Source organism: Cyprinodon variegatus, unplaced genomic scaffold (genome assembly GCF_000732505.1).
Source record: "Cyprinodon variegatus isolate N-32 unplaced genomic scaffold, C_variegatus-1.0 Scaffold91, whole genome shotgun sequence".
Taxonomy (NCBI): Eukaryota; Metazoa; Chordata; class Actinopteri; order Cyprinodontiformes; family Cyprinodontidae; genus Cyprinodon; species Cyprinodon variegatus.
Genome location: NW_015150544.1, coordinates 1287067 through 1313472, shown reverse-complemented (window position 1 = coordinate 1313472; position 26406 = coordinate 1287067). Strand labels below are relative to the sequence as shown.

At 37.6% G+C, this 26406-nt stretch overlaps 1 protein-coding gene across 1 annotated transcript in view; it reads left to right on the top strand.

Moving 5' to 3' along the window:
* Positions 1–5206: 5206 nt before the first annotated feature.
* The window catches only part of LOC107084034 (ephrin-A3-like), a 124347-nt gene continuing 103147 nt past the window's right edge, over positions 5207–26406 (top strand). Inside the window, exon 1 of the mRNA XM_015373670.1 lies at positions 5207–5753. Within this exon, the coding sequence (XP_015229156.1) occupies positions 5644–5753 (110 nt within the window). The 5' untranslated portion in view covers positions 5207–5643. The remainder of the gene's footprint in view (positions 5754–26406) is intronic.

Here is a 26406-nt window from a genome sequence, read left to right as displayed (position 1 = left end):
GTAAAGTAAAGTAAAAATATCAGAAAAATCTACTTGAGTACAGTAACAAAGTATTTGTACTTCGTTACTTCCCATCTCTGCTGCCATCGTACTGGAAAAAAGGTTAACTTAAGATACAGAATAAGCAAAGTTCATCAAACTCATGCTTCATATTTGAATTTAGCTGAGCTGCAAATATAGCTTTTGGCGTTAGGATAGATAGAATGACCAAACTACCAACAGTGAAATTAAACAGGTTATTTAAAGGCTCCTAATATTCCTTCTAACCAGTCCCTATTCTGCTATTAAACACACACATTCAGGTACACACATATAATTACTCTGACACATTTGGTATAATTTCACACGCATGTATTCTCTGCACCAATATTAATTCTCCCAAATATTAATATGAAATGAATCCCAACAAACCTTGCTGGTAAGCTTCAGTTTTGACTTTATTTCCACCTAATTCTTTTCCTCATGTTTTTCTAAACACATAGAAAAAATCATTAAGTTAAAGAAATTCAGCACAACAGTATGCTGGGGATCCAAGTATTTTCAGAAAATTGTTTTAGTTACATTCACTAAGGTTTTCTGCAGTGCTTGTGTAGATCTATAGGTGCCTTCCAAACACAGACTTTAGGGGTTTCCCTTAGGGTAACTTGGTCTCTAGAGAATGTCAAACACATACCTTTGAATAATTGTTTTGAGGTATTTTTTATAGTACATAGAAAAAAATAATGATGGTTGTGTTATATAACTTGACTTGACATGTAGCGGTGGGATCAAATGCCCTGTATGGAGGGAAGAGGAGCTCCCATGATCCTCTCTGCAGGTTTCACTACTCTCCTCACTTTCTTCCAGTCTGCTGCACTGCAGCCTCCACCCCACACAGTGACACAGCTGGTCAGAACGCTCTCTATGGTGCTTCCCTAGATGGTCGTGAGGATGGGTGGGGGCAGGTGGGCTCTCCTCTTCCTTCGCAGGAAGTACAGGCACTTTTGTGCCCTTTTGACCAGTGAGGTAGTGTTTACATTCCAGATGAGGGTGTCTGTGATGTGCACCCACAGGAATTTTTTGCTGCTGACCACCTCTATAGCTGAGCTGTTGATGAGCAGTGGAGCGTGGTTGGGCCGGTTCTTCTGAGGTTGATGATCTCCTTTGTTTTCTCCACATTCAAGATCAGGCTGTTGTCTTTACACCAGTCCGCCAGCTGCTAGACCTCCTCTCTATAGTCCAGGTCGTTGTCTTCTCTGATGAGGCCCACCACCGTGGTGTCATTCTTTAAACTTCACAATGTGATTGGTGGTGAAACTGGGTATGCAGTCATGTGTCATCAGCCTGAACAGCAGGGGGCTCAGGATGCAGCCCTGAGGGGAGCCTGTGCTTAGGGTGGTGACATCAGAGGTGTTCTGTCCGACTCTGACTCACTGAGGTCTGTTAATGAGGAAGGAACAGCCAATTGTAGAGGGGTGTATTGAAGCCCAGCAATAATAGTATATTATTGGAGATATTGTGATGTAAATGCAAAAAATTTAACATAAATAATACAGTAATAAAGAATAATAGAAGTGAAAAAAATTGCTAAATTGCTAATTTTTCATTTAAATGTTCAATGTCATGCCTGAAAGTAAAAGAAGGGGCAGCATTATGATTTGCATGGCGCATCAACACTGAACAAAATATCCACCCCAGAGAAAATTTGTGATAGCAAAGTCTGGTCCAAACAGGAAATCAAATTGTCCAGTAAAGAGGTGAAAATCAGCCAAAAATCTTGTTTGAGAGCAATAGCTAAAAGACCTGGCAGACCAGCATCCTACCTAAAAAGAATTGAGCTTTGATTAGCACAGTTTGAGTGTAACTCTCCACAGTGCCGCACCTGCTGTCGTTACAAAAAAACCCTGTAATTTAAAAAAAAATTACTATGGCAGCAAAGTAGTCTGCACTACAGTACAACTTATACCCTGTTTAGTTTCGTCCAGCTCTCTTTTCTTCATAGCAACTAACAACAGAATGAGTTTTAGAAACAGTACAGAGAAAGATGGACAGGGAATATGTAAAACATAAAAGTGAATGAAAGCAGTTTAAAGTCTCATGACTTGATCATTTAAATCCTAACGACAAAGAACTGACTTTAAGTATTTTCATACCTGAGAAACTCTGCTTACAAACAATGAAAGCCTCCTCCATAGTCTGGTTGCTGACTCTAAGTTGTTGCTCTGCTGTGCACTGTGTCTTGCCCTTACCTTAATGTTATTGAATCTCCCTTTTCCTAAATGAAAGATTTTTTTGCTAAAGTAATGTTGCTTCAACCATCAGTTTCTTGTTCTTTTGAATTTTCTTCTTCCTATTTAAGCCTAAACAAGACTAGCTTGGAGCTTCTCTGGAATGTTTATGTAAGCAAGATTTATTTCTGATGCTGGGGCTTCACGGTACATTAGTGAATAACGAGTAATTACATGACTTGCTATAATTAAAAATAGGTTTTAAATATTGATATCTTTCTGTCTGGGAGTTATAGCAAACATAGAGCCAAGGTGGTGACTTATATGAAAGATTTTGTGTTTTATACTTTGCTGAAGTAGAAATTCATCCTGCAACATGGCAATGACCTGAAGCATGCTTGTAAATCCACCACTGACCTGCTCGTAAATAAAAGATAGAACAAATGCTAAATGAAATCCTAGGTGTTGATTTTAATGTTGTCTTTTTTAGTTTATTTTAAATTAAATTATGTTCTATTCTTTAGGAAAAATACATTGAGATTAGATGTCAGCATCAAAAACACCTCTTAATTAAAAAAAAAAAAAAAAAAAGCTTAATCTTTAATCGAGTGTCATAATCCTTTCACACAAATTCTGGTAATCCTTTACACCAAAGTTCAAATGGCTTTTGTATAGAAAATTAGTTTAAACTGACCAATTCAATAAGAAATAAGAACAATATTTTGATATATTTTTTTTTACATTCCATGTTGTTTTTATTTAATAGAAATGTGTGCATGGATGTGTGACTGACTGAATGCGGTGGACATTTTTATTCTGAGATGTTTTAGCCCTACTCTGCCTCTGCAGAGTAGGGATAACAGATAGTATGACAAACAAATCTCAGAAAATGTCTTTCTGAGTATCCTGACTGACTTTAACACAAAAACACATCTTCTGAAGTATAAAAAAATGCCTCCCCAATGTGAAAAAGGATAAGCAATAGGAAATTCTTGTGTTGTCATCTGGATACCATATGAAGCCTCACTTTTAACCAGCAACATGTTATTTTTCCTCTTTAATTTGTCACCAGCTTCTGTATCAATAATATTCTTTTTTCTTCTGACAGTTGACAAGCATTTGAACAGCGTGCCAATGTGCAACTAGAGCCTAATGATTAAACCCTTGGATAATGAGCCAGAGAGGATTTCAGTCTTAAATTCTCTTTTTTCAGCTTAATCCCAAAGTAAACAGCAACGGATGTGGCCTGTTCTGCATTTTAAAGATATTTTCTTGTTGACTGAGTCATGAAAAGGATTTTCCCGACATAATAATAGGAGAGAGGGTATAATTAATACATTTGTCTACATATGTTAAATCAGAACAAACCTCAGAATTAGTGGAAATGATTAGAAGGGTGCATTTTACTTTGTTTTTGTTTGTACTGCTACATGGACACGATAAATACCTGCATCAGAGCATTCATACACAGATCTACAGAATGTTATATTTGCATAAAACTTGGCACTGAATAGATGCCAGATTTTGTTAGTGTTTGTGTTAGTTGGAGTCAAGACTATGTTAATTTCATAACACTTTCTTAGGATTATGGCAGAGAAGTATTTTCTAATAATGAACTGTTACTAATTAAGTTATTAGCCTGATTAAAAGGAAATGAAATTGCTTTTAGATTTTGGCACATTTGAAGCTAAAATATATTCAGCAATCAACATATTGTTCATGTTGATTGCTAGTGAGAAAAACATCACAAAATTATAAATTTAAAAAAACAAATGAAATTTTTTTGTATGAAAGATTTTGGTCAAGAGGAAGAAGCTTGAATGATTTGAGTTAATCAGAAAAGAATCATCTTTATCAATTACTTTGTTTAGTTTTATATTTTTTTCATGAACATGAGACTTAATTGAACTAAACATTTAGATATTTATACTCTACTTCTACCTAAAAAGAGTATAGTTTCCTTTACTTTCCTGTGCATTTTTAACCAATGCAAGCAATATTTTTTTAAGAAATCCCTGAAAAGGAAATAAACTTCAACAATTAGTTGAACAAACCGAAGTACCTCCATGTTTACTAAATTTACTACAGAACATTTTGTTATGCAAAGTAAGTAGACTACAGTATGTTGCTGAATAGAAAAAGGTGACATTTAACAGAGGAGATATCTAATAATGGCTTAATAAATTGCCTTGGCCGTTAAAGAAACAGCTAAACAGAGAAGCATTAAGGAAGGGTACCTTCTATTATTAAGAGTGCACAAAGAGGTAATTGGCAGCAATTGCTTGATTTATTTATTTTAAAAAGAATAGACAATATAGAGAGTTAAAGCCAACACAAATAAACAGATAAGTATTCAGCTAGTTTCTATTGGATGGCAAAAAAGAGAATAAGTCACTGGCTTCATTTGAGAAAACAACATAATTTAAAGTGCACCTTAACTTTGAATGGGGAGGATAGACAAAGACAACACAAGAAAAACACAGAGCAGTGGTGGTACATTTATAGCTTAGATATACAACCTTTAAATAATTGGAACATTTTGATTTATGTCAAGTTGTGTAAGTGTTGTTCATATGGTTTATATATATTTAAATATTTAAATGTCTGCTACTTCCCCTGGCACTCTGAGAAGGGACACAACACTTACAGCATGGCCCTTATCTCATTACTAATTGATGAGCGGTGCAGTACAGCCTTTTTTCATTGTGGATGTAAAATGATTCTAAAAAAGCTCTTATTTTAAATTGATGCATTGCTTATTTCCATTTTTATAATAGAGGCATTCTTACTGGTGCGACTTTGGAGACCTGGTCCAAATGATTTAGAAAGAGAAACTAAGTTTGTGCAAAATATGTGGCATAAGTTTCCTTTTTTTTAACTGTCTACTGTAATTGTGTTTCATTTATAGCTCATGCACGCATTGTGCATGAGATGAGGGGGCGTGGCGGCAGAGTAGACGGACATGTGCGCGCTTCTCTGCCATCAGAGGGCGGGTTTGTGTCGTTGTGCGCGCAGCGTTTGGCTGCTGTTGCGGCTTCTGGGAGCGAAGTGGCAGGTATCTCTAAATACCGAAGATCCAGCGGCTTGGATGCGACTTTAGCAGCAGAATAACCAACAATAAACACCGAATAGATGTGAAGATTTCCGCCTTTTTTTTGACTTTTTGCTTTTTGGCCGGCTGTTTTAAATGAAAGCTTAGATTGGGAACAAAAGGAGAGACTTAAAAGTAGAGATTTGGGCTGAAGTAAAGATGTTTTTTTACGCGATGGAGCTTGGATTGAGGAACGTTGAGCCTTAGAGAAGTCACTGAAGTTGAAGACGGGCTCCTGGTCGCTGGGATGTTGTGAACGACCCGTCATTTGGGACAGAAGGAGGCAAAAAAAAAAAGAAAAAAAGCGGAGGAAGAGGCAGGGTTGGACCAGCACGCACGGGGATTATGGCTCTCGTAACGTTTTCTCTCAGCCTCATCACCCTGGCGCTTACAAACTTGCACCTTTCCAGAGCCAGCAGCCGTCATGCGGTGTATTGGAACAGCTCGAACCTGCAGTAAGTGGCTCCTCTCTCTGCAGGGCTGCACGGAGTCCTGTCCATGCAGCCTTTTGCTGGTGCGCACCTGCGCTGCAAACTATGCGCAACATAGTTTAGAACTATACATTTACCAATACCTGTTGCCAAATAAACCAAATCTTTATAGATATCTTAACATTATTAGAATCTACTATAGATTTCAATGAACCAGATTCATCCAAGACAAAGAAAGCTTTCCAAATAAAGGTTAATCAGGACTCATCTTGATGAACATAAATGGATAAAAAGGAAGGTACCAATCTGTCTCCTTGTGGAATTCCGTTTTTTTTTGTCTTTTAAGATTTACCGAAAAACAGCAAAATTATTACTTTAGTAGATAGATTTCTAACATGTAGGGTCACCACAGGAGAGTTAGTTTAAAAATATAAAAATCTACTGTATAGATAGCCATTAAAAGCTATTATTTATGATCACTTTGGCAACCGAGGTAATGAAAAACTAAATGCAGTATAACAGAAAAATGTAAAATGAATAAACAGTAATGTTTTGTAACAACTCATTGTCATCCCCATGAGAAAAGAATACAATTTATGAGGTCTTATTTGCCGCCAAACCGATTCCAGACATGCAAACCTTTTATAGATTTCAGAGTATGTCATGTCTAAAGAATGTTCCTGTTTTTCATTTTTTTCTGAAAAAGATAGCCCCTCAAAGAACTTCAAGTTAAATTCCTGGCTTATCAATGAAACATCAAACTTTATTATTTGCATCCTTTTGAGCATAAATGAATAAAACTGATCCAAAAAATAAAGGAATAGTAGAAAAGATTGATCAATTTTGGGTTATTGTTGTCTAAGTCTAAGTCTTATCCTTTCTACATTTTGTTCAACTTTCACTAACTGATGCAGTGGGGATGGAGTGGATACGCTAAAAGAATTGTAAAAGATGGTTCCCTGTGGAATCTTTGTTAAATATTATTTAAGCATGGGGTTGACGTTGGTAGTTACTGTGCACTATTAGGCATTCCAGGGTAGCCGACATACATAGGTCCTCCATCTTGTCCTGGGTTGTCCCCTGGGGCCCCTCCTGGTGGGATGTGTCTGGAAGAGTTTCCGTAAGAGGCGTCCGAGGATACTCGAAAAAGATGTCTGAGCCGACTCAGCTGGCTCCTCTCGATGTGGAAGAGAAGCGGCTTTTCTCAGAGTCTCTTCCAGATGACCAATCACCTTATCTCTTAGGAAAAGCCCAGCCACCCTGTGGAGAATGCTCATTTCATCCACTTTTACCTGGCTTGTATATTTAATATGTGTTTCATATTTCAATCATGAGCTTTCATCTTTTGATATCTCATTAACAAACCAGTTTTTTTTGTGTTTTTTTTTGCCCACCCTCTATAGGCAGAAACTGGAGCCATCAGAAACTGAATTTGATGTGCCCAAAATTAATTTACATATGCAAAATTAAATGTATTGGATTGAAAGGAAATTTGGCTAAATTGAAACTATTTAATTATGGAAATTAAATTAAACTGCATTTAATAATTTAAATTACTTTGCTTTAAAAATGTTTTTATCACAGACTAAAATTTATTTGGACAAATTGGACTTTCAGTTCTAGAATTATTATTTTTTTCCTTCCCAAACATCTGGGTCCATTAAGACGACCAGAGTAATCAACCACAGATTGATGTGGATATGGTGAAGCTTTGTGGCTGCATTTAGACCTGAAGAAGTGGAGGATGCAGTAGCTTGGTGGTCCTATATTAAGGCAAATGACTTGCATTAAAATTCTCAGGATAGTAGGCTATGTGTAACAGCTACTGTATGTTACTTGTTGCTAATAACTTAAGATGCTAAAATAGTGTGCAAGATGTCTTGCATCGTCATTGTTCCCTCTATGGCCCTTGCACCAGGTGTCAGGCTAAGGGGCAGCTGTTAATATATATTATTGGATAGGACAATCCCTATTCGCCTTTAAAGACACAGATGTGCAGTGACATTTTTTAACCTGAATCTTCTTATACATGTGATATAATGAATAAAAACTGAGAGTTTTGCTGCCTTTCATTGACATAGGAATGTGTTATTTTTCCAAGGACTTGGATGTGTGACATAAAGTTGAAAACTGAAACTGAAACTGAAAATTGAAACTGAATGGTAGAACAGAAAATAAGTCAAACTGAGTTTTAAATGCTTAATATACAACCTCAAGAGAAATTTACTCCTACTAATTTGTTAATTAGTGGGATCATTTATTTAGGGAGAATATTTCTCTGAAGGTGAAGTGTTAGGAGCAGGAACAAATGCCAAACTAAAACATTTAAAAGCATATAACATCTTGTGATGGTTAGATGAATCGGTTAGGTTATCCACAAAAGTGCAGCTTCTTGTCAGATTTTCTAAGTCTATTGTCATTTTTTATTAAAAGTGTTCAAAGGAAGTAACTATGGGGAATCATCAATGGGATAAAGGCTAATAAAAGGCTGGTGACTGGAATTAAAGGTGGAGGGTGGGTGATGTTTAAGCTGGTTGGGTGGTATTGAAGCTCCTTTATTGCTGTTGAGCTACTGGTTCTGCAGGTAAAACTACCTAGAACTATACCTTAATAAAAAACTATACTATCAATTAGTGATGGAAACAATTTGGCTTGAAAACTAAGGCTTTATTTAGCAGGAAGAATGGTTTGGGATTTAAGAAAGACAAGTTTTGATTTAACATCTGAATAGCCCAGATCTCATTTCAATCAAGCTCCTGGAGGATGTGCTATCTGGATCAGCACTATGGTGAGGTCCATGCCTTGGTGGTTCAGAGTTGCTTTTTGCAGCAAATGGGAGAGCAGGCTGTAATACATCATAATATCTGCATTGATGACTCATTTAAGATGACATACATGTTCCTTGTTTGACTTGTTATGAAGTACTGAAGGCTCCTCATACTTCAAGCGGCTATAATCTGGGTGACATTTAGAGCATATAAAAATAATTCCTGGCTATTGTTGGACTTCAGCATTGGTCTAGTGACTGAAGCTAGCCTTTTCAAATGCCCAAATCTTCTTCTATATTTATAGAAGAGACCATGTTTTGGGTTAGGGATTAATGTGGATTTCTTTGTCTTTTTTTTCCGTATGACTCAATAGTGAGTCCTTCTCATTTTACATTCTTTTGCACCCTACCCACCACCCCTGTTCCCCCTTTGTCCATTTGTATTCACCTCAGATGGTCTCTCCTATATCTTCCTCCTCTATCTCATACTTGGTTATTTTCTTTCCCGTCTTATTTTCTGAGGTGTCTCGCCAGCTTTCCTGTCCCCTTCAATTACCTTTCTTCAGTGTCTCATTATTGACGCCCCTCAGCATCTGCTCCTGGTCCCTCGTTCGTCTACTGACAGGACGAATGCTCAATGATTGGAATTAGAAACGGTGGAAAACCTGAAACAGTGACTCAAAATTCAAGAGGAATAATGACAGAAATGGCTATAAAACTTAATCGAAACAGTCCACAGCGGATGCTGCAGAACTTTTACTTGCTAATTTATGCTAAAGTATGAATTTAAGATTTACAACTGCAGTAAATCCAATTTGTATGACAGGAATGGTAATAAACCTTGACAAAGTTGCATGTAAATGCTGTGAAAGTGCAGACTTTTTGAGTGCTGTAATCAATAATAGTACTCCTTATCAATGTCAGTGAAGGCTCCTTCTGAAATGATTTTCTCAATATGAGGCTAGCTCATTTGTCAGCTTTCAATTGACATTTATGGGCTAGGATGACAAATATGTGTGTATGTTATTTAACTCAATAATGCATGTGTGAAAGAGAGAGGCAGAGGGGAAAACAGAGGGAGGCAAAACGCAGGTGTTCGTCTGCATGCCTGCATGTGCAAAAGCTCCTTCTCTCCTCCCAGTGAGATACAAATCTCTAAAATAATGCAAAACCTGACCCAGTTTGCAGGTAGCAGCGAAATCCACAGAGGCTATGGTAAGAATACCGATGGCCGTCAGGCTTCAAAAAGGCCTTAAAGCTTTCTCCACACCTCTGTCTGAGGCCTCACTTGTTCAAAAAAAGGGGCTCCCTTCGTCATCCAGACCTTGTTACAGAAACAAGCTCAGGAGAGAAAGGCTAAGAAATAAAAATGGTGATACACAGCCTGAAAGTAGAAGCCTTTAAGGCCAAACTCTGGTTTAAGCTATAATATTTTAGCCGTGAGCAAATGCGTTCAGTGCGTGTGGACAGCAAAGCTGCAAGAAGTTGTATCTCAAATGTTGGTTTGAAGTTTTTTGACCCACATGAGTTTTAACAAAAAAAAAACAAGAGTATGAAAGGAGAGAACAGCAGGAAGTCAGTTTAACTTTCTGGTTGGTCTGAGGGATGAAGGAGAGGTAGCACGGATCTGTAAGAGTTAGAGCCAGCAGGCTTTGCAGACTGGACCTCAGAGGTCGAGGAGAATTTTAGTAAAATCCGAGAGCGTTGGTACTTGCAAGAGACGACGTGCTGCAGAACAGGCAGATAATGAAGACTGAGAACCGCTGCACACAGGTAAGACCTTTTCCATGAAGATCGGAGACAAAATTATTTTCACTGGTTGCCTGGAACAATAACAGAGTCCTCATTAAAGAGATTTAAAATAAGACAATTTCAACTAGAAAGATATTACTGGTTTAGGTCTTTGGATGGAATACCATTAGCAGTAATAATCCAGTAAAGACAGATGACCCTTTGCCTCCTTATACAGACACTAGTCATCTTGATTGAGAAATGTTCTCAGGTGTGCAGCAGCACCGGTCAGCCCTGCCACCTGCAAAGATCCTTTCTGTGACAGGAAGCACCCTCACACCAGAAGAATAGTAAAACCCTAGAGACCTAACAGGATTACTTTAATAGCAAGTTGTTTGGTCAAAGGCCGTGAAAGTATCATTTAATGTTATTTTAGCTACAGGGTGTCTTTTTGGGGTCTTTTCTGCTTTCATCCTTGTAATAGCCCATTGGTTTTGAACCCAAGTTCTGAAGGTCATATCCTGACAAAACTGCAACTTTATTGAGTTAGACCACAAAGATACAAACAGTGTGTTGAATCCCTCTTTTTAGTTCTGTTGTTCTGCTGAAACAAACCTGCAGATCATCGCCACCAATCAGATTAAAAATCTATATGTCTTAGTGAATTACCGTAGACCAGCTGACTAAAATATACTGTAGACATAGTAGTGGCAGCATTATGCTGAAATGTTTAAAGTCGTAGGGAAACTGCTGTTCCAATTATTGCATTTTTTGAATTCTCCAGAGTGGTGCACGACTACACGAGTGAATAAAGTGAACTGCTAGTAGGTTCCCATTGGGAAATAACATTGGGACCAAGTAGCACTAAATTGGTGACTTAGCAACGACACTGTCAAGGAACGCTATGGACAGCGGAAACATGCAAGAGGAGGAGAGCTTTGTGTCGGAGGCCGTGGATGAGTCTACTTCATCAAAAAAATTTTAATTTAGAGGAGGAAAGCAGGGACGAAGTTGTTGTGAAAGGGGACGCCAGGGCGGCAGAAGCTTCGTTTGGTGTAGAAGGCTTACAGCTGTACATGTTTGAGCCCTTGCTTCGCAACGCTGCCAGTTCTTTTAGCTTTATTCCTGCCGAAGACACAAACGTCCATCCCCTTGAACACTAAAATGGAACTCAGTGGTAAAGTAAATGATTCTTATTTTAACCGTTGCTTGTATTAGCTACGACATATGAATCAAGATGCTATGACCAAAAGAATTTGATTGACAGATGACCGTTGATATATGATTGGCCGAATTTAGGTGTACAGGCTGACGTATAACTAACTGGTCTGCATAAGGTAACGGGAAAAAAACAGGATTTCTTTTAAAAACAGAAAATTTGTAAATTTTGGGACAATATAGTCTGATTAAGAGTACATTTATATAAATGTTTAAGCCAGAATGATTTGACATTTAAATATGACTTCCCTACGACTCTTAACTTCAGCAGAAGCAGTGGAGGCTATAGCCAGAAGTGTTGTTCAAGAATAGAAAGGCTATCGCACAAATGTAAACTTAACTTACCAAATCCTGGTCATCTATTGAGCTGAAAGGTAGAATAAAGTGCTCAGTATAACCCCTACGGAGGCCTGTTTGGTAACACTGAATGAGCTGCAGTAATTCACAGCTCAAACCATAGAGTCTGTTTGTAGAACCAGTGTGTAATCCATAAAATCTAGACCTTATGAGAGAAAGAATTTCAGTTGAAAGAAAAATCTCATTAGAAGATTCATTTTCAGTTTATTAACAATTTAAGGGACATAACAGACAGGTTAAGGGTGATGCCTCAATGAGAGAAATGTCACATTTTCTAAATACTGTGTTAGAAATACTTGATTTCTGTTTCTTATATTTTAATCATCGATACCTCTATTGTATCTTTAGAGGTTTCATAACTGTAGGGCAACCCAAGACTTTTTTGTGTATTCCCTGTTTTTTGTGTTTGCTTTCCCTCTTTACTTTGGTATAAATGGCATATCTTATGTTCCTTCACTGAACCATGTTTTCCTATTGAAGAAAATCATATGTATATCTTTCTGTCCAACTTGGAAAAACTGTACAGAGACATTGGCTATTTAATTGAGCTTTAAATATTTTCATAGAAGAATGGACAATTTTTGTGTGCAGATGTGCGGGCAAAGAAAAGGGGTTCAATAAAGCATTGACCTATGACGACTAATAACACTTTTAATTTTATGTTGAAAAAATTTACCTTATATGTTGCGAGTGCACTGAATAGGATCTGATCATAGCCACCGTTGAAAAACAAAAACAACAAGCTTCCCTTTCGCCAATGATAACCATTCTCTTTGAGTTAATGTTGCTTTTACAAAGTAAACAACATCAAACAACTGATTACAGGTTTTTCTGCAGCCTTGGACAGATCCAAACAAGATATCTCGATTATTGTAACCCAGAGAAATGCCTCTGAGCTCTTTGATCATTGCCCAAGTCTGTCACTATCACGCCGCCCCCCCCCGACAAGAAAGTGTTGGTCTCAGCTTCTGCTCTCAGCAGTGCGCCCGGCCAACTCGTTACAGATGTCCCTGCTAATGGCTGACTAAGGCAGGAAAAAACACACACACAGGCCATTAAATCATCTCGCTTCTGAGGCAATCTGCCAATTAGAGGGGGGAGATGCGGAACATCTTGAGAGTGCGCGGGAGCAGCGGTGCACTGCGGTAGCCTCGCCTACTCACAAGCAGTGTCCCCTGCTCCTGCCACTTCCTCCCATCAGGTGCTTGGCCTCTTTGGATACACGGGGCACATCTCTGTAATTGGGCACCCCGTGTCAGCATGATGGAAACAAGAGACCAGCCTTCATTTAATCTACTACTCCTTCCATAAGTCACGCAGTGTCCCTACTAATGCTCAGTGGAACATCGAAGCACAAAGAAAATGTGCCACACATCTCTTACTAAATTACTATTCCCTGGCCCACTCAGCAACTGGAAGCAGATCTTTTTAGGTATTTGCAGCTGATCCTGAGTGATTTACAGCCCTGTGTGTTTCAATCTGCACATTATAACCCTGATTTGGACCTGAAATGGTGTCTACCAGGGCTTGATGAAAACAACCCAAGTCCCGACACACCATATCTAGTGTTAGAAAATAAATTATCACCTTGATAAATGGCTTCCCCAAGAGTGCTAGGGTTTTAGGCTTTGTGATCAATGTTTAGTGGAGGTGCTGTCTTTCTAAACAGGCTCATTAACTGGCAGGCGGGTATATCTTCGAGGTTTGACCAAGTGGTGGCTGGGAGGTGGTTTCACTTGAGTGAGGCAGAGCCAATCGGTCAGAGAAAACGTCAACAGTCAAGAAAAGTATTATCAAGAAACAACAGGAAATAAGTAAGGCGACACTGTAGGGGGATGAATGATGAAAGGATAAGTGAAACGAGATGGAAAAATATTTTACAGTGAAAGCTGCTAACATTCTTTCCTTTTTTCAGAGGTATATTGATTGTGTTGGGTAAAATTCAGAAAGGCAGAACAAAGGGCATTTTTTTTAGTCCACATACAGAAGTTGAGTTATTTGGCCAAATGTGCTGGAGCAGCTGTTTTTCCAGGAAATGATACCCACAGGAGTTGATCCGTGTTAATGTAGACACTGGCTAGGTCAATCATGTGGACCGACGCTTGGAGACAATAGCTTCAGCCACCCGCTTGCCCCTCACGCCCCCACAGCTAGGCACAGACGGTACAAGCAGATTTGCCCCCTGATTACATGGAGGTTTGTACGTCTGCAGCTCTGTCTCTGGTCTCTCTGCAATTTTGCATACAAATGCTTCCTATTCATTGGTATTTAATGTCTTTCACTGGCACTGTACGACTGAGGCATTTTAAATAGCCCTAGATAGTTAAAAGCTGTGAATGAATTGTCCAGTCATTCACTATATAATGAGTCAGCCATTTTGTACTGATGTATCCCAGGTATCTTTTTGGAGCAGTAGAAATGGGTATCTCAATGCTGTAAAGTAGTGCACAAAGGTTGCAAATGTATTTGTCACAGATAACCCTAACACATTAGGACTTAACGGAATCAAAACCTGTTATTTTACATATATGATTCTCCTAAGATTGAGTTTATGTTATTTATTTTTATTTTTTTTAAGTGAAAATCTTTAAATAAATCTCCCTTGGACATTTTTTCGTTCATCTTGTTTCCTGCAAAGGTACAAAGAAGAATTTGACTTGAGTGTATGCATGTTATTGTGAGTGTTATAGTAGCAATATTAACAGTTTGCCATGATTCATTTACAATTGTTTGGCGGTTTCTTTCACAATAGGTAAACCGTTACACAGGCAACAACACTTTTGCTACGTTTACACCAAACATTGATTTAGGCATTTATTAAACTGTTTCAGGAGAGTGATCATAATGCTCTGCTTGAGCAGTGCTGTGTCTATCTCCCTGCTAGCTCTCAGATCTGCTTCTTTGATTGATTGATCTGGTGTGTCCAGCAGCCAAAGTTGAAATGTTCCAACTCCAGCATCTGCTGCTTACGGAGTGCTTCATGCTTCTCAGATGCTCAAGAGCTCATGAGTTGCTGCTCAGATGTGTCAAGATGCGCTGCTCCTGCTGCTCTAGACGTTCTGCAAGACCTCTAGATGCCCCCTGATGTGGGTCAACCAATGACTTTGAATGTAAAGTGGCTGTTTCTACTGCTGCAAACACGTCCAATCTGAACGTAGCTTTACAGCACCGTCTGCATGCAGGGGAGTCCCTGATTTTTGGAATCACTTCTTTTACTTGAATAGAGACAGAAACAGATAGCAAGTCAGGCTAATGTTAGCACATTTCTGGGAATGACATAAATCAATAACTTTTCTGATTTGTATAAAAGTTCACCTGAAAAAAAAGGCACTTTCACAATCCAGGTTTTCTGACAAGTTTGAGCTAAAATCCAACACCAACACATACATTTAAAAACATTCTCTTAAGTTTTCAAAGTAGGGATGAGCAACATGATAAAGAAATTTTAAGATTTTTTTTAAATAATGTCTGTAAAATTGCAGTTCTTTTTATCTCAACATGTTAAAACACTTAAAATAGAGAAAAATAGAATTTACACTCAACTGATGTCTAAATGACTGTATCTTGACATTTAAAGGCCTTATCTATGGAGCCTATTGGTCCTGTAATATTGCCCTCCAAACTATCTGTTGCGGTCTATAAGGAAGTACACTATTCCAACTGAAGGTGTGACTTTTTTGCTGTATCTGTTCCATGAGCCAATTCCTGCACTAAACTTGCAGTGTATATTTGCCCTGTTTTCAGTTCAATCTGTACTTCATGTATTTGTAAAGAGAAAAGGGTCTTGCTTGCTCACCTTCTATGAAAGCATCACTTGTCTGATGTTCAAGTGCTATCAACTGTAACAAGAACCTGTTGTAAACCATGCGATACCCTCTTCATTTAGGGACTTCTTTTAGCATCTTGCAGCTTGTTTTCCAGGTGAACAAGCTTTGATGGACAGATCTGGGCATGCTGGCAGTTGTTTTGTATGATTACTTAACCAAATGCTGCCAGTAGTTTTATTTTTCTGTCAATTGCTCTTTTATATCTGCAATCACTAACTCAACTTGATGGTGAATTCTGGTAGTTTCTTTAATGGTTTGTATGGATCTAAGAGTGGGTGTGGAGATCAATACATTTCCTTCCAGGGGAAGGTGAAAAGACCCTGAGAAGAACAAAAAAACAATCATGTTTCTTTCTGATTACAGTCAGTCTGGGCGCTCCAGGTAATCAATTTCTGAGAGCATTATAATTTGATGTTTTGGTGTCAGTACGTTGCCGTGAACCATTTGGAACTTGGATGGGAGAAGCTCAGATCAAGTGTTGCTTAGGATCGACATGCTTGTGAATTGATTATTAAGGGCTTGTCAGTCAACAGTCTGGGGTTGGAGTTCCTTGGAGGCAGCACAAGTGTTTGCACTAAATTAGTTCTTGTTATGGCTACTGCATCTGCTTCTGGGAGTTTAAAAGACATTGTAGTAAGGTTGGATAAAAGAGAAACATCTTTAGACTAAATGTGTCTTCCAAATATAAAAAAAGGCATTTAATCCCAAGGAAACATCAAGGATTAAAATTCAGTTTTCATAATTGGGAGGAATACCTTTTACCTCATACTCTGGAGTGGAGCTCGTCATGTATATTTGATAGGGAGCGTGGAGCCACGCTACAAATCCTTTGCTGGCTCCTTTTTACCTAAGATTGCATTTCCAGCTTTCGAACTGAACTCATGTGTTCAAAGCAAACAGCAGAACAATTTACTCTCCTCCCATCATAGTTTCGTTCAGGGGGTATATCATTGTGTTATGTTAAAAATATATGATGTCAACCCTATTTAAGCTTATTTTGAATGAGTCTTGAATGAGTGAATGAGTGATGAAACCAGTTTTTATCTGAATGAAGTTAATGTTTTAGTGGCGAGTTACTGAAATGAAGGAAATGAACTAAATATTCTACTCTTGGCTACTCTTGTTCCTTCACACCTTTAATTGCTTTAATTAGTCGTGTTCTGGAGGTTTTTTTTATGACATTACCAAATATTAAAGTGGATAACTGTGGATGCAGCTGAGGGGGTTTTGCCACATCATGATGAAAAATTGCCAAAAATTCAATACTTTTCTAAATAAAAAAAAAAAGACAAAGAAGCCACACAGTCTACTGGTTGACTGACATGGTTTTTTTTTGGTGGCCAAAATAAATTCCTTTTTTTTTTTCAAATCTTAGGAACCATCATGTGACTTACTAGTACTACAAAAAATATTTGTAATGCATATAAATGTCTTTTGTTTGGAGTAAGTTGTCACTCTGAAATGTCTGAACACAAAACAACTGTGGACATTTGACTAAAATCCCTTTCCTGATTAAAAACTATAGTTTTCAAATGACTTATCCAAACCTAGGTTATACCAGTTATAAAAATGACATCTCCCTTTTAAATATGATAACTGGTTGTACTGTACAACACTTTTCAGCAACAACTGCCAACATGATTGTGATGAAATGCAATAAGTTAGTTATGTCCCCTTAAGTAACCTTTTAAAGTTAGATTTAAAGGATGTTAATGAAATTTATTTGTTTTCATTGACTAAGTCAACCCCCTACATAAACATCTGTTTTTGAGCGATATGAAAAGTGAACCCATTTGTGTGCTCCAGAAAGTAGTCTTGCAATATTAGTAGTCAGTCTGATAATGATATGAAATATTACAAAAAACCAATAGTTGAAATCTTGGATATTGGTAAGCTGATGGAAAAACTCCACTTCTGTTTATGAAACTCCCTGGTCAATAACAAAATGGGCCAATTGCTGTAATACAGATCGTTGTTGACTGGAGTCCTGAGTTTGTGAAACTTTAACTTTAATTTTACATTTAAAAACTTGCAATAAATATATGCATCTTTTTTGTTGATAACTTATGAGATCAATAATGGTATACTACTGTAAAAACTGCAATATTGGTATTGTATCGGAAATGAAAAAGTTGTATGATATTGGGACCCCCCTTATCTTATAAGTTACTTGTGCCTGAGCACATGGTGAACTGATGTCTGGATGTTTTCCTGCAATATTTTCAGAGAGTAGAATTTCATTGTCTCACCAATTATAGAAAAACATCACGGTTCTTTAGCAAAACAGTAGCAGACCATCACATGAACTCCACCCTGTTCTACTATGAGTATTATTTGTTTTTCTAAAATGCAGTCCAGATCTTATAGCACTAGCAGTTTCCAAAACCTTTCACACCTGTAATATCATTCTGTAGAAAATGTATTTAAGCAGTCGTCACTTTCTATTCTTTAATGTATACTCGAAGCTAGATCATTCTATTATACCAACAGCTGCAAACATCTGGTGTGTTATATTTTGATTGTTTACAATGAAATGCCAGGTTGACTCATAGCATACTTCACAGTTTAAACTTAAGTCAACTTCCAAAAGGGCTGATTGAAATTAAAGTAATTTTAAAATAGTAATTCTGTCTTTGTGTTTTGATGAAGATAAAAGTAAGTTTTTATTGTTAAGCCATATTGCTCAAGCCTACCAGAAGATGCCGTGAATAATTTCAAATCTCTAGATCAGACAAAGTTTGTATAAAAGTTGTTTTCTACTTTAGTTGATGAAACAATAATTTGAAAGTTTATCTACGTTTATTTAAGTTCTGTTGATGATATAAAACATTTAATAGTAAAGAAACATGTTTCGTAGGACCTGTCTTAGCTGGGTATGTTCACCATACTGCAAATTTTATTTTGGAAGAATAATCTTTCTGTCTGTTTTGCTGTAACCTTATGTTGTAGTGTGCAAGGGATAGCTATAATTTATTTCTGTATGGAACTGAAAATACATTTTTTTTAGCTTTGATTATTGCTTTGTCATGATTCAACCTCCATCCAGTGTGCTTCAACTTTGCAGAAATATAAGGAACTTAGTGGTTTGTTAGTCATAATGTGTCCATGGACTGATGAAAGGCTCTGCTGCTCATCCAAGAACTAACCTTGTTGGGAGAACCAAGAGAAAAAAATGTAGTCTGCCCATCAAAAAACATTAGCATTTCCAGTCTCAAAGGTTATGAAAACTGCGGAAACTGGCGGTAGGAACCCACAGGAGATAGTCCTGATCCCATACAGGTAGAACCAATTTCAGACTCAATGATTTGAATGCAAATGCTTCCCACAAAAAGAGGGCCTTCCAACTTCTTAATGGTGGCTCCACATTACATTATTCTGGGAGTCTGCACCACTGCGGCCCCCACTACCCACTGGGAAATTACATTGCTGCTATGATGAAAATGGCTGCCATGTTGGAAAAAGATCAAAGGTGTTGATAGGGGGACAGTCAGTGGCTGAAGTTTGATTATTCGGGAAATGGGTCTTTTTATGGTACATTGGCTGGAAAAACGATCTGGCAGGCAGAGTTCCTGTTGAAAATAAATATATCTGTTTTTTTATTAAAGCAGAAGGGCTTCTCTGAGCTGTGGCTGCAGAGGTGGGGTTTTGCACTGACTGGTATACTCTAAGTTATCAGCGTCCCTTAAATAAATAATTTTAAAAAAGCAGTGCGGGAGAGGATACAAGTTTGAGCTCTGTCATATCTTGTTCTCTTTCCGTACCCTTCAGGTGTTGAGCCGTGACGGGTCTTCCCTCTAATGCTCTCGTCTGCTTTAAAACTGCGGCTATAGAAAAATGGGAACTGTCCTCTCAGCTCAGTGGATTATACGGCTCCCTTTTTCCTTTCATGGGACGGCAGTTTTTGATACTAGCAGACCTAATAATTAGAAATTGTGTTACAATTGAGATTTGTCCTTTTGTAGAAGTAATTACCTTAAGGTCTGAGAGGCGCTTGCATCCGTACTCTGGGAAATAGGAATATTTGAAGAAAATCAAAATCCCTCTAATTTGACCCTTCAGCAACAGCAGGAGAATTGTTTAATGAGTTAATTAGGCTGCTTCTTTGTTTTTGTTTTTAAAGAAAGATTTCAATTCTATTTAACAGACGAGGTTACCAAAGTCTTTAAAGCCTAAAAGTTTCTTGCAGCTGAAATTTGCAGAATATTTTCAGCTGAATTAAATAAAACAAGTAATGAGAAACATTCAGAAATATTAAAGCTCATTCCTGCATTGTATACGTACCATATTATGCATTATATTTAGCAGACACTGAAGGGGAAAACCTCCTATTAGTGTGTCTCTAAGAGTAGCTGTTGTTTTCATCTTAGTTAGATAATATATACAGTTAAGGCCCAAACTATTCATGCCGGTGGCATAGATTTAAAGTTATTGTAATTTAATCAAAATGTTGGTTTCTGGGGGGAAGACTTCTCTCTCTTTCTCATAGGATATACAAGCTATTTTAACTATTTTTAATCATGGTTTATGAAACAATGTCTTGCTCTTCAAACTCTTCCAACCAGATTTTTGCACGCTTTCAATCCTGGTATAGGAGGTTGGAGGGACTTCTGCTATCACCCTACTTTTCAGCTTAACAGGTTTTCTTTAAGATTCAAGCCGGGACCCTGGTGGGGTCAGTGCTGAAGGTTAATATTACTTCCAGTCAGAAAAAACACACTGTGTAAATAAAATGTTACTTTAAACCTAAATTTACCCACAATATGAATACTTTGGGGCTTTCATCTAAATGAAATAAAACAGAAAACACTCTTTGAAATAAGACAAATAGGTTTATCTGGTAGTATTTAAAAAGAGAGAATCAAAGAAGCCAAAGGAATTTAAGTGAAGAATTTAAGAATTTAAATGTGTTTACCTTGGATATTACAAAATATATACCAACTAGACACCTAAAACAGAAAAACACTTACGGTAATAGTATTTTTTCCCCACAAAAAAGCATTTAAGTCTGTCTTTAACTTTTTTGTTTTATAGAGCTGGACTAAAATATAATTTATCATAAGTAAATCAAAGGACAGATCTAATAGGTTTGGTATAAAATCATGGATAGTTTATTTTATTTGCCTGTTCTCCATTATGATTTTGCACAAGTGTTTTGACCAGGACAACAAATAAATGGAAAAAATTAGGATTAAAAACACAAGCTATTTATTATTGTTCGGTTTATGACTAAGAAAAGGCATTGAATTATCTAACTATAAATGTCCAGTATCATATTTCTTTTAAGCCTGTTTATATATATATATATATACGAAACATTGCCTTTAGGGCTATAGAGTGTTCGTTTGTCACAGGGTAATAGTGGTTTTCTCCTAACTTTGAAGAAAGACTCTTACCTACACTACAGCGCTGCCTCTCATCATGTTGGTGAAGAGCCTCTTCCGATGATTATTCTCTTTAGGACAGATAAACAAAGTCTGAGACCTTAAAACAACCAAAATGAACAAATTTTCATTACTAAATAGGGACAGCTGCTGTCACTGTGCAGATTAGCTGCTAATAGAGCAAATTTATCACTGCTTTGAGCAAAAAAGATCACTCTGCCTCACGTCACCACTTAAAGTTGGCAGGAGAGTGTGTAGTTTACTGGGCAGGTGCAGCGTAGTCAAAGTAGGTGCCATTAATGTATTTTCAGGGCAGGGAGGGACTGCTGCTCAGAAAGGTTTAGCTGATCAATAAATAGCTTTTTAACAAAGTTAAAAGCTCAAAGCAGTTAAGTTTGCATGATGTAGGCTCTTTAATCTATGTGTCACATTTCTATAAAGGAGAGGCTGTGTCAGGACTGTTTTCGATTTGAGAAGTCAACTCTAAGGCCCCGTCCACACGAAGTCAAAACGAACACGAAACGCTAATATTTTCCAGAACATTTGTCGTAAAGACGGAGACGTAAAATAAATGTGATCGTCCACACGAATACATGAAAACGCTGCAAAATGTATGCCAGGCCTATAAGTGGCGCTGTGGTGCCAAAGCAAAAATAGGCGACGAAATGTTGGGCATGCGCACTAATATTTATACACGGTTGCCCTCAGGTCAATTTTCGTGGTTCAGTCAAATTCAGGTGCTGAACTATGTCGTCGATATTGCTCTGTTCTTCCTGGAGATATTCCAGAAGAAGATTCTGTTGTAAGCCCGACAGCAGGGTGAGTAGCATGAGCAGCAACCATTCAACACAGTACGGCGCCATTGTTGTTGTGAAACTGTGTCGTGCATGCGTGTTTAGAGGCGACGCTATGACGCATGCGTGTAAGAAAAAAAATGCGGTTAGAGCTTAAAGATGGAAACGCGAAAACGGCGTTTCAAAATCTTCTCACTCTGAAGGCTTAATAAAAAAAAAGATAGTTTACAGACCCCCGAAACGCCGGCTTCGTATGGATGAGAGGCTGGTTTGGTGAAAAATTTTTGCGTTTAGGCCAGGGTTTGGCTTTGTGTGGACGGGGCCTAAGATATTCCAACTTCCCTTTCACAATGTTTCAATTAAAGCTCACTTTAAAGCTGTCTGGCTTTTTATGTATAGGAACATTAGATAGTTATCCTAAATAAAATCTTTGAGTTGCCTCTTCTTAGCAGAAACTTTTCTCCTGGCAGCTTTCATTTAAACAGACAGAACCATAACAATGAGAAAAGTTATAAAAACACCAATTCTTTTGAGAGAACTGCTCAACTAACCTGGGGGGAAAAAAATTACAGTCTTGTCTCAATTTGATTTAAAGTCCCATAAAGCCATCGAAATTGATCTGGGTTAGGAGACTTAATATAGGTGGAATGTCAGTTCGAGGAGATTGAGCTAAATGTTAGCCAAAGTTATGGTTTTAACAAAATATTAAAATGAAATTAGAAATAATATTTGAGGTATTGTAACTGAAAACTAACTGGTTTTTCTAATTTCCTTTTCCATTAAACTAGAGAAATGAGGAGGGCTTAAAACGGTATGGATGGAGGATTGTGTTAGAAAGTAATCTCATCTCGTCTCATGTCATGCAGTACTGTCAACTTATTCAACTGGGTTTGCAGCGCCGGTCTGTCATTGACTCAGCTCAGTTCGATCGCTGCAGGACTCTTTCTTTTTCTACCCAATTACCATTGCAGGCTTCTGCCAGAATTAAAATCGTTTTCAGATTTGGAGGTTGAGCTAAAGCATCACTTTTACAATAGAGCACTATTTAAACCCCCCCACACACACAAAAAAAATTATAAAATAAAAAAAATACTTTTGGATTAACCACCCGCCTCTGCAGTCAAGCCTCTTGAGAGGGACATTTCCCAGTCAGGCCAGTATAAAGTCATATTGTCCTATTCCTTTTTTAAAATCTTGATTACAGATGTTATATGATTGATTAAAATTGACATAATCCCAAATATTCTGCTGTAGTTCAAGTTCTAATAGATGGCATTGTAATAATTAAATCATTATCAACATCTTTTCTCATTTAATCACTTTCTCTAAAAACAGAGGGTTTTTTCTTCACAGATATTTTTGTTATCTGGCCAAAACTATGTGCTTCTCTCTCTGTGTCCTTAGGCTGTTCATTAATCAAGCCCCCAAATACCAATGCCCCACAACAACACATGATTACAAAGCATGAGGCTTTTTATGGCTAGAAAGCTGTGCCATCAGGAACAAAATTTGAATTGGCAAGAGTGTATATGTATTAGCAGAAATTAAATGTATTAGACCAGGGGTCTTCAACGTTTTCCAGGCCAAGGACCCCCAAACTGATGTCTAGATGGAGCGGGGACCCCCTAATTATATATATTGTATTCAATTGTGTTATATCAAACTGGTCCTATATGTAACGAAAGTAATTTCTCCGTGGGATTATTAAAGTATTTCTGATTCTGATTCCTGGTTGGGTCAGGTGTTGTGAATGAATTGGTTCCCAGCTTGACAGAGCTCCTGCACTGGAAAAACATTCTACAGATGAGTAAAAATGTTTTAAAATAAGTGTATTCACCCTTAATTTAAGCCGGAAAATAAAATGATCTGCAAATGGAATGAGCATTTTTACCCTTGAAATAAGATAATTAGATATTATGCCCTTGAAATAAGAGACTTCAGTTGTTTTTTCTTATTTTAAATGTTAATGGTCTTATTCCATTGGCAAAGTGTCCGCTCAATTTAAGAAGAAATCCACTTATTTTAAGAAATAATTACTAAATTAGATTAACAGTTTTTGCAGTGTGTGTGTCTCTGAATGTGTGCATAGATGACTGAAAGACATCTTCTGCCTCCATTTATCTGTTTACTACAGTGTGTTGAATTCATGTTAATGTGGATCTAAAAACATTTCAATGAGTGGAAAAAATTGCAGAGGGAAATAAAAAAAAAGTCTAATCAACCAAAACTTTCGCGACCCCCATGCAGAACTTCCGTGGACCCCCTGTTGAAGACCTCCGTATTAGACTGAAAGTGAATTTCTCTAAACTTAAGTAGTAAACTAAATTGGAGCAAAGTGACATACAGTGAAAATTGTTTCCCTGAAAATTCTTTTGCATGTAATACTTTTAACGTAAACCTGGGAGTCTTAACTTGTAATTTGATATTGTGCAAATCAGTAATTTTTTTACTCTGGCCTTTCTGAAGAACCCAGGTTTGTGGTACGATTAGTTTGATGAGTATTAGACCGTCATAAAACATGACAGATGGGCCCAGTATTCAATGCGTCGGACAATGGGAAGTTTCAAATCTTTTGATAACAGAAAGATAATAAAACAGAACAGAGGGCTGCAGAGGATAAGCGGACTGCAGCGTCTGTAGGGGGGCGGGGCGCAACCCATCCCTGGCACTCTGGTTTCACAGTCCAGTCCAGTCCATCTCCTCCAAGGAAGGGAGGATCCAGCTCATGGACTGCCAAATGAGATGTGGCCTAGAGCCGTCCAAAGTGTCCCCGATGCAGAAACACCAGTGAGCAGGCAGGAATCCGATCCAGCTCAAAACCGGACAGTTGCGAGGTCCTGGAGTCCGTAGCCCAGCCAGGGGTTCCGATCCCAACAGAAACAGACAGATCCAGGGTTCCAGGAATCCTCAGAGTATGAAGGCGGGTTCAGAGTTCTTTGAGTCCACCAGCGTGCTCTGACAGACACGTGCAGATGCAGACAGCCATTCTCAGTGGTAGAGGAGAACATAGACAAGACATGGTACCAGGTTAAATAAGGACCATAACACGTATAAACTAAGAATACGCGAATAAACAAAGAATACAGGAAAAATTATCTGATCCCGATAGCTGGGCTGAACTGTATATATAGCAGAGGAAGCAGGTGAATAAGCCAACTGATAATTAGAGAACGGAGAGGGAATGGCAGGTGAATGAAGTGAGGAATCAGAGAAGCTACCGGGGCTGCAATCATGACACATGCTAGAGATTTTTATTTTATTTTTCTTTTATTTTGAGAATAAAGTCATAATATTATGAGAGTAAAGTAATAAAACGACGAAAATAAAGTAAAAAAAATTACAAGAATATAGTTGCAACAATACGAGAATAAAGTCGTAACATTACAAGGATAAAGTCGTATTATTACAATAAAGTTGAAAAATAACGTAATATTAGGACTTTATTCTCATAATATTACCACTTTATTAAAAAAAAAAAATCTCTAGCTTGGCCCTAATACTTCGTCAGAGTGCGGCACAAAAAAAAAATATTAGAACTGGAAGTGAAATTGATTAAACATATTTTTGTTTGAATAAAATAAAATACTATTCCAACATTACAGGGTATATTTGCTAACCATACTCGGGCTCTTTATTTTGTTTTATAGTATTGTCTTCTCGCCATCTTTCTCCTTACTGAGTGGCTTTGCTGTTTATGTCAGTGCAGGATAAGCTTCACTGTGGATAATGACGCCCTCCCCAGGTTTAGTCTGCATATTCAGAGGGTCTTTGGCTTCTCTTCTTCGACTGATTCACACATTTTGCACCAAAAGGTGTTCATCTCTGGAACCCAGAACCTGACCCTTCCCTGGATGGTATACTGACTGGTCATCCCCATGGTGTTCGTACTTGAGTATAATCATTCGATCAGATGAACACAGGGCCTTCAGGCAAGAAGAAAAAAAACACAGTTGTCAAGATATCTTGACTGATTTCATTTTATTTTCCCATACAACACATTCCCAAGTGTTGCTCCTAGCCCATAAATTCTTATAAAGTCATGGCATCACATCTGGGACTCCCTAAATTGTTTAACAATATCAATAGCAATCTCTTATAAATTATGATATAATATAAATCCCTTTCATTGTTTTGTTAATTATCTCTTAAAATAATACATTTGTATTCTTAACTGACTTGGAAGAGGAGAGATTTAGTCAGATTAAACATTGCGACAAAAGATGGCTATAAATCATACTATACATGACATCTACCAATGGTATATATATGTAATATCAAAAAAGTGATCTTAATGCAACTTCTATACATAAATACAGTATACATGAAAATCTTGCAGGCCTAGTTGATTTTATATAGTTGGAAACTTTGCACCAATCTATGAACAGGCATGGCGACATGACAATAGGCTGGATTCCTCATTAACAAGCAAGGTGCATCATCATGGGAGCAGTAGTCCAATCCCTCTTATTAAGCGACACAGGACACATTTTATAGGTAATAGGAAACATTTACATAGGACAGAAAAGGCTGCAGAGGAGCAAATACTCTTTCATAGCATTATGTGTTTATCAGCAATGTAACACAATCAGCTGGGTGAGGAAA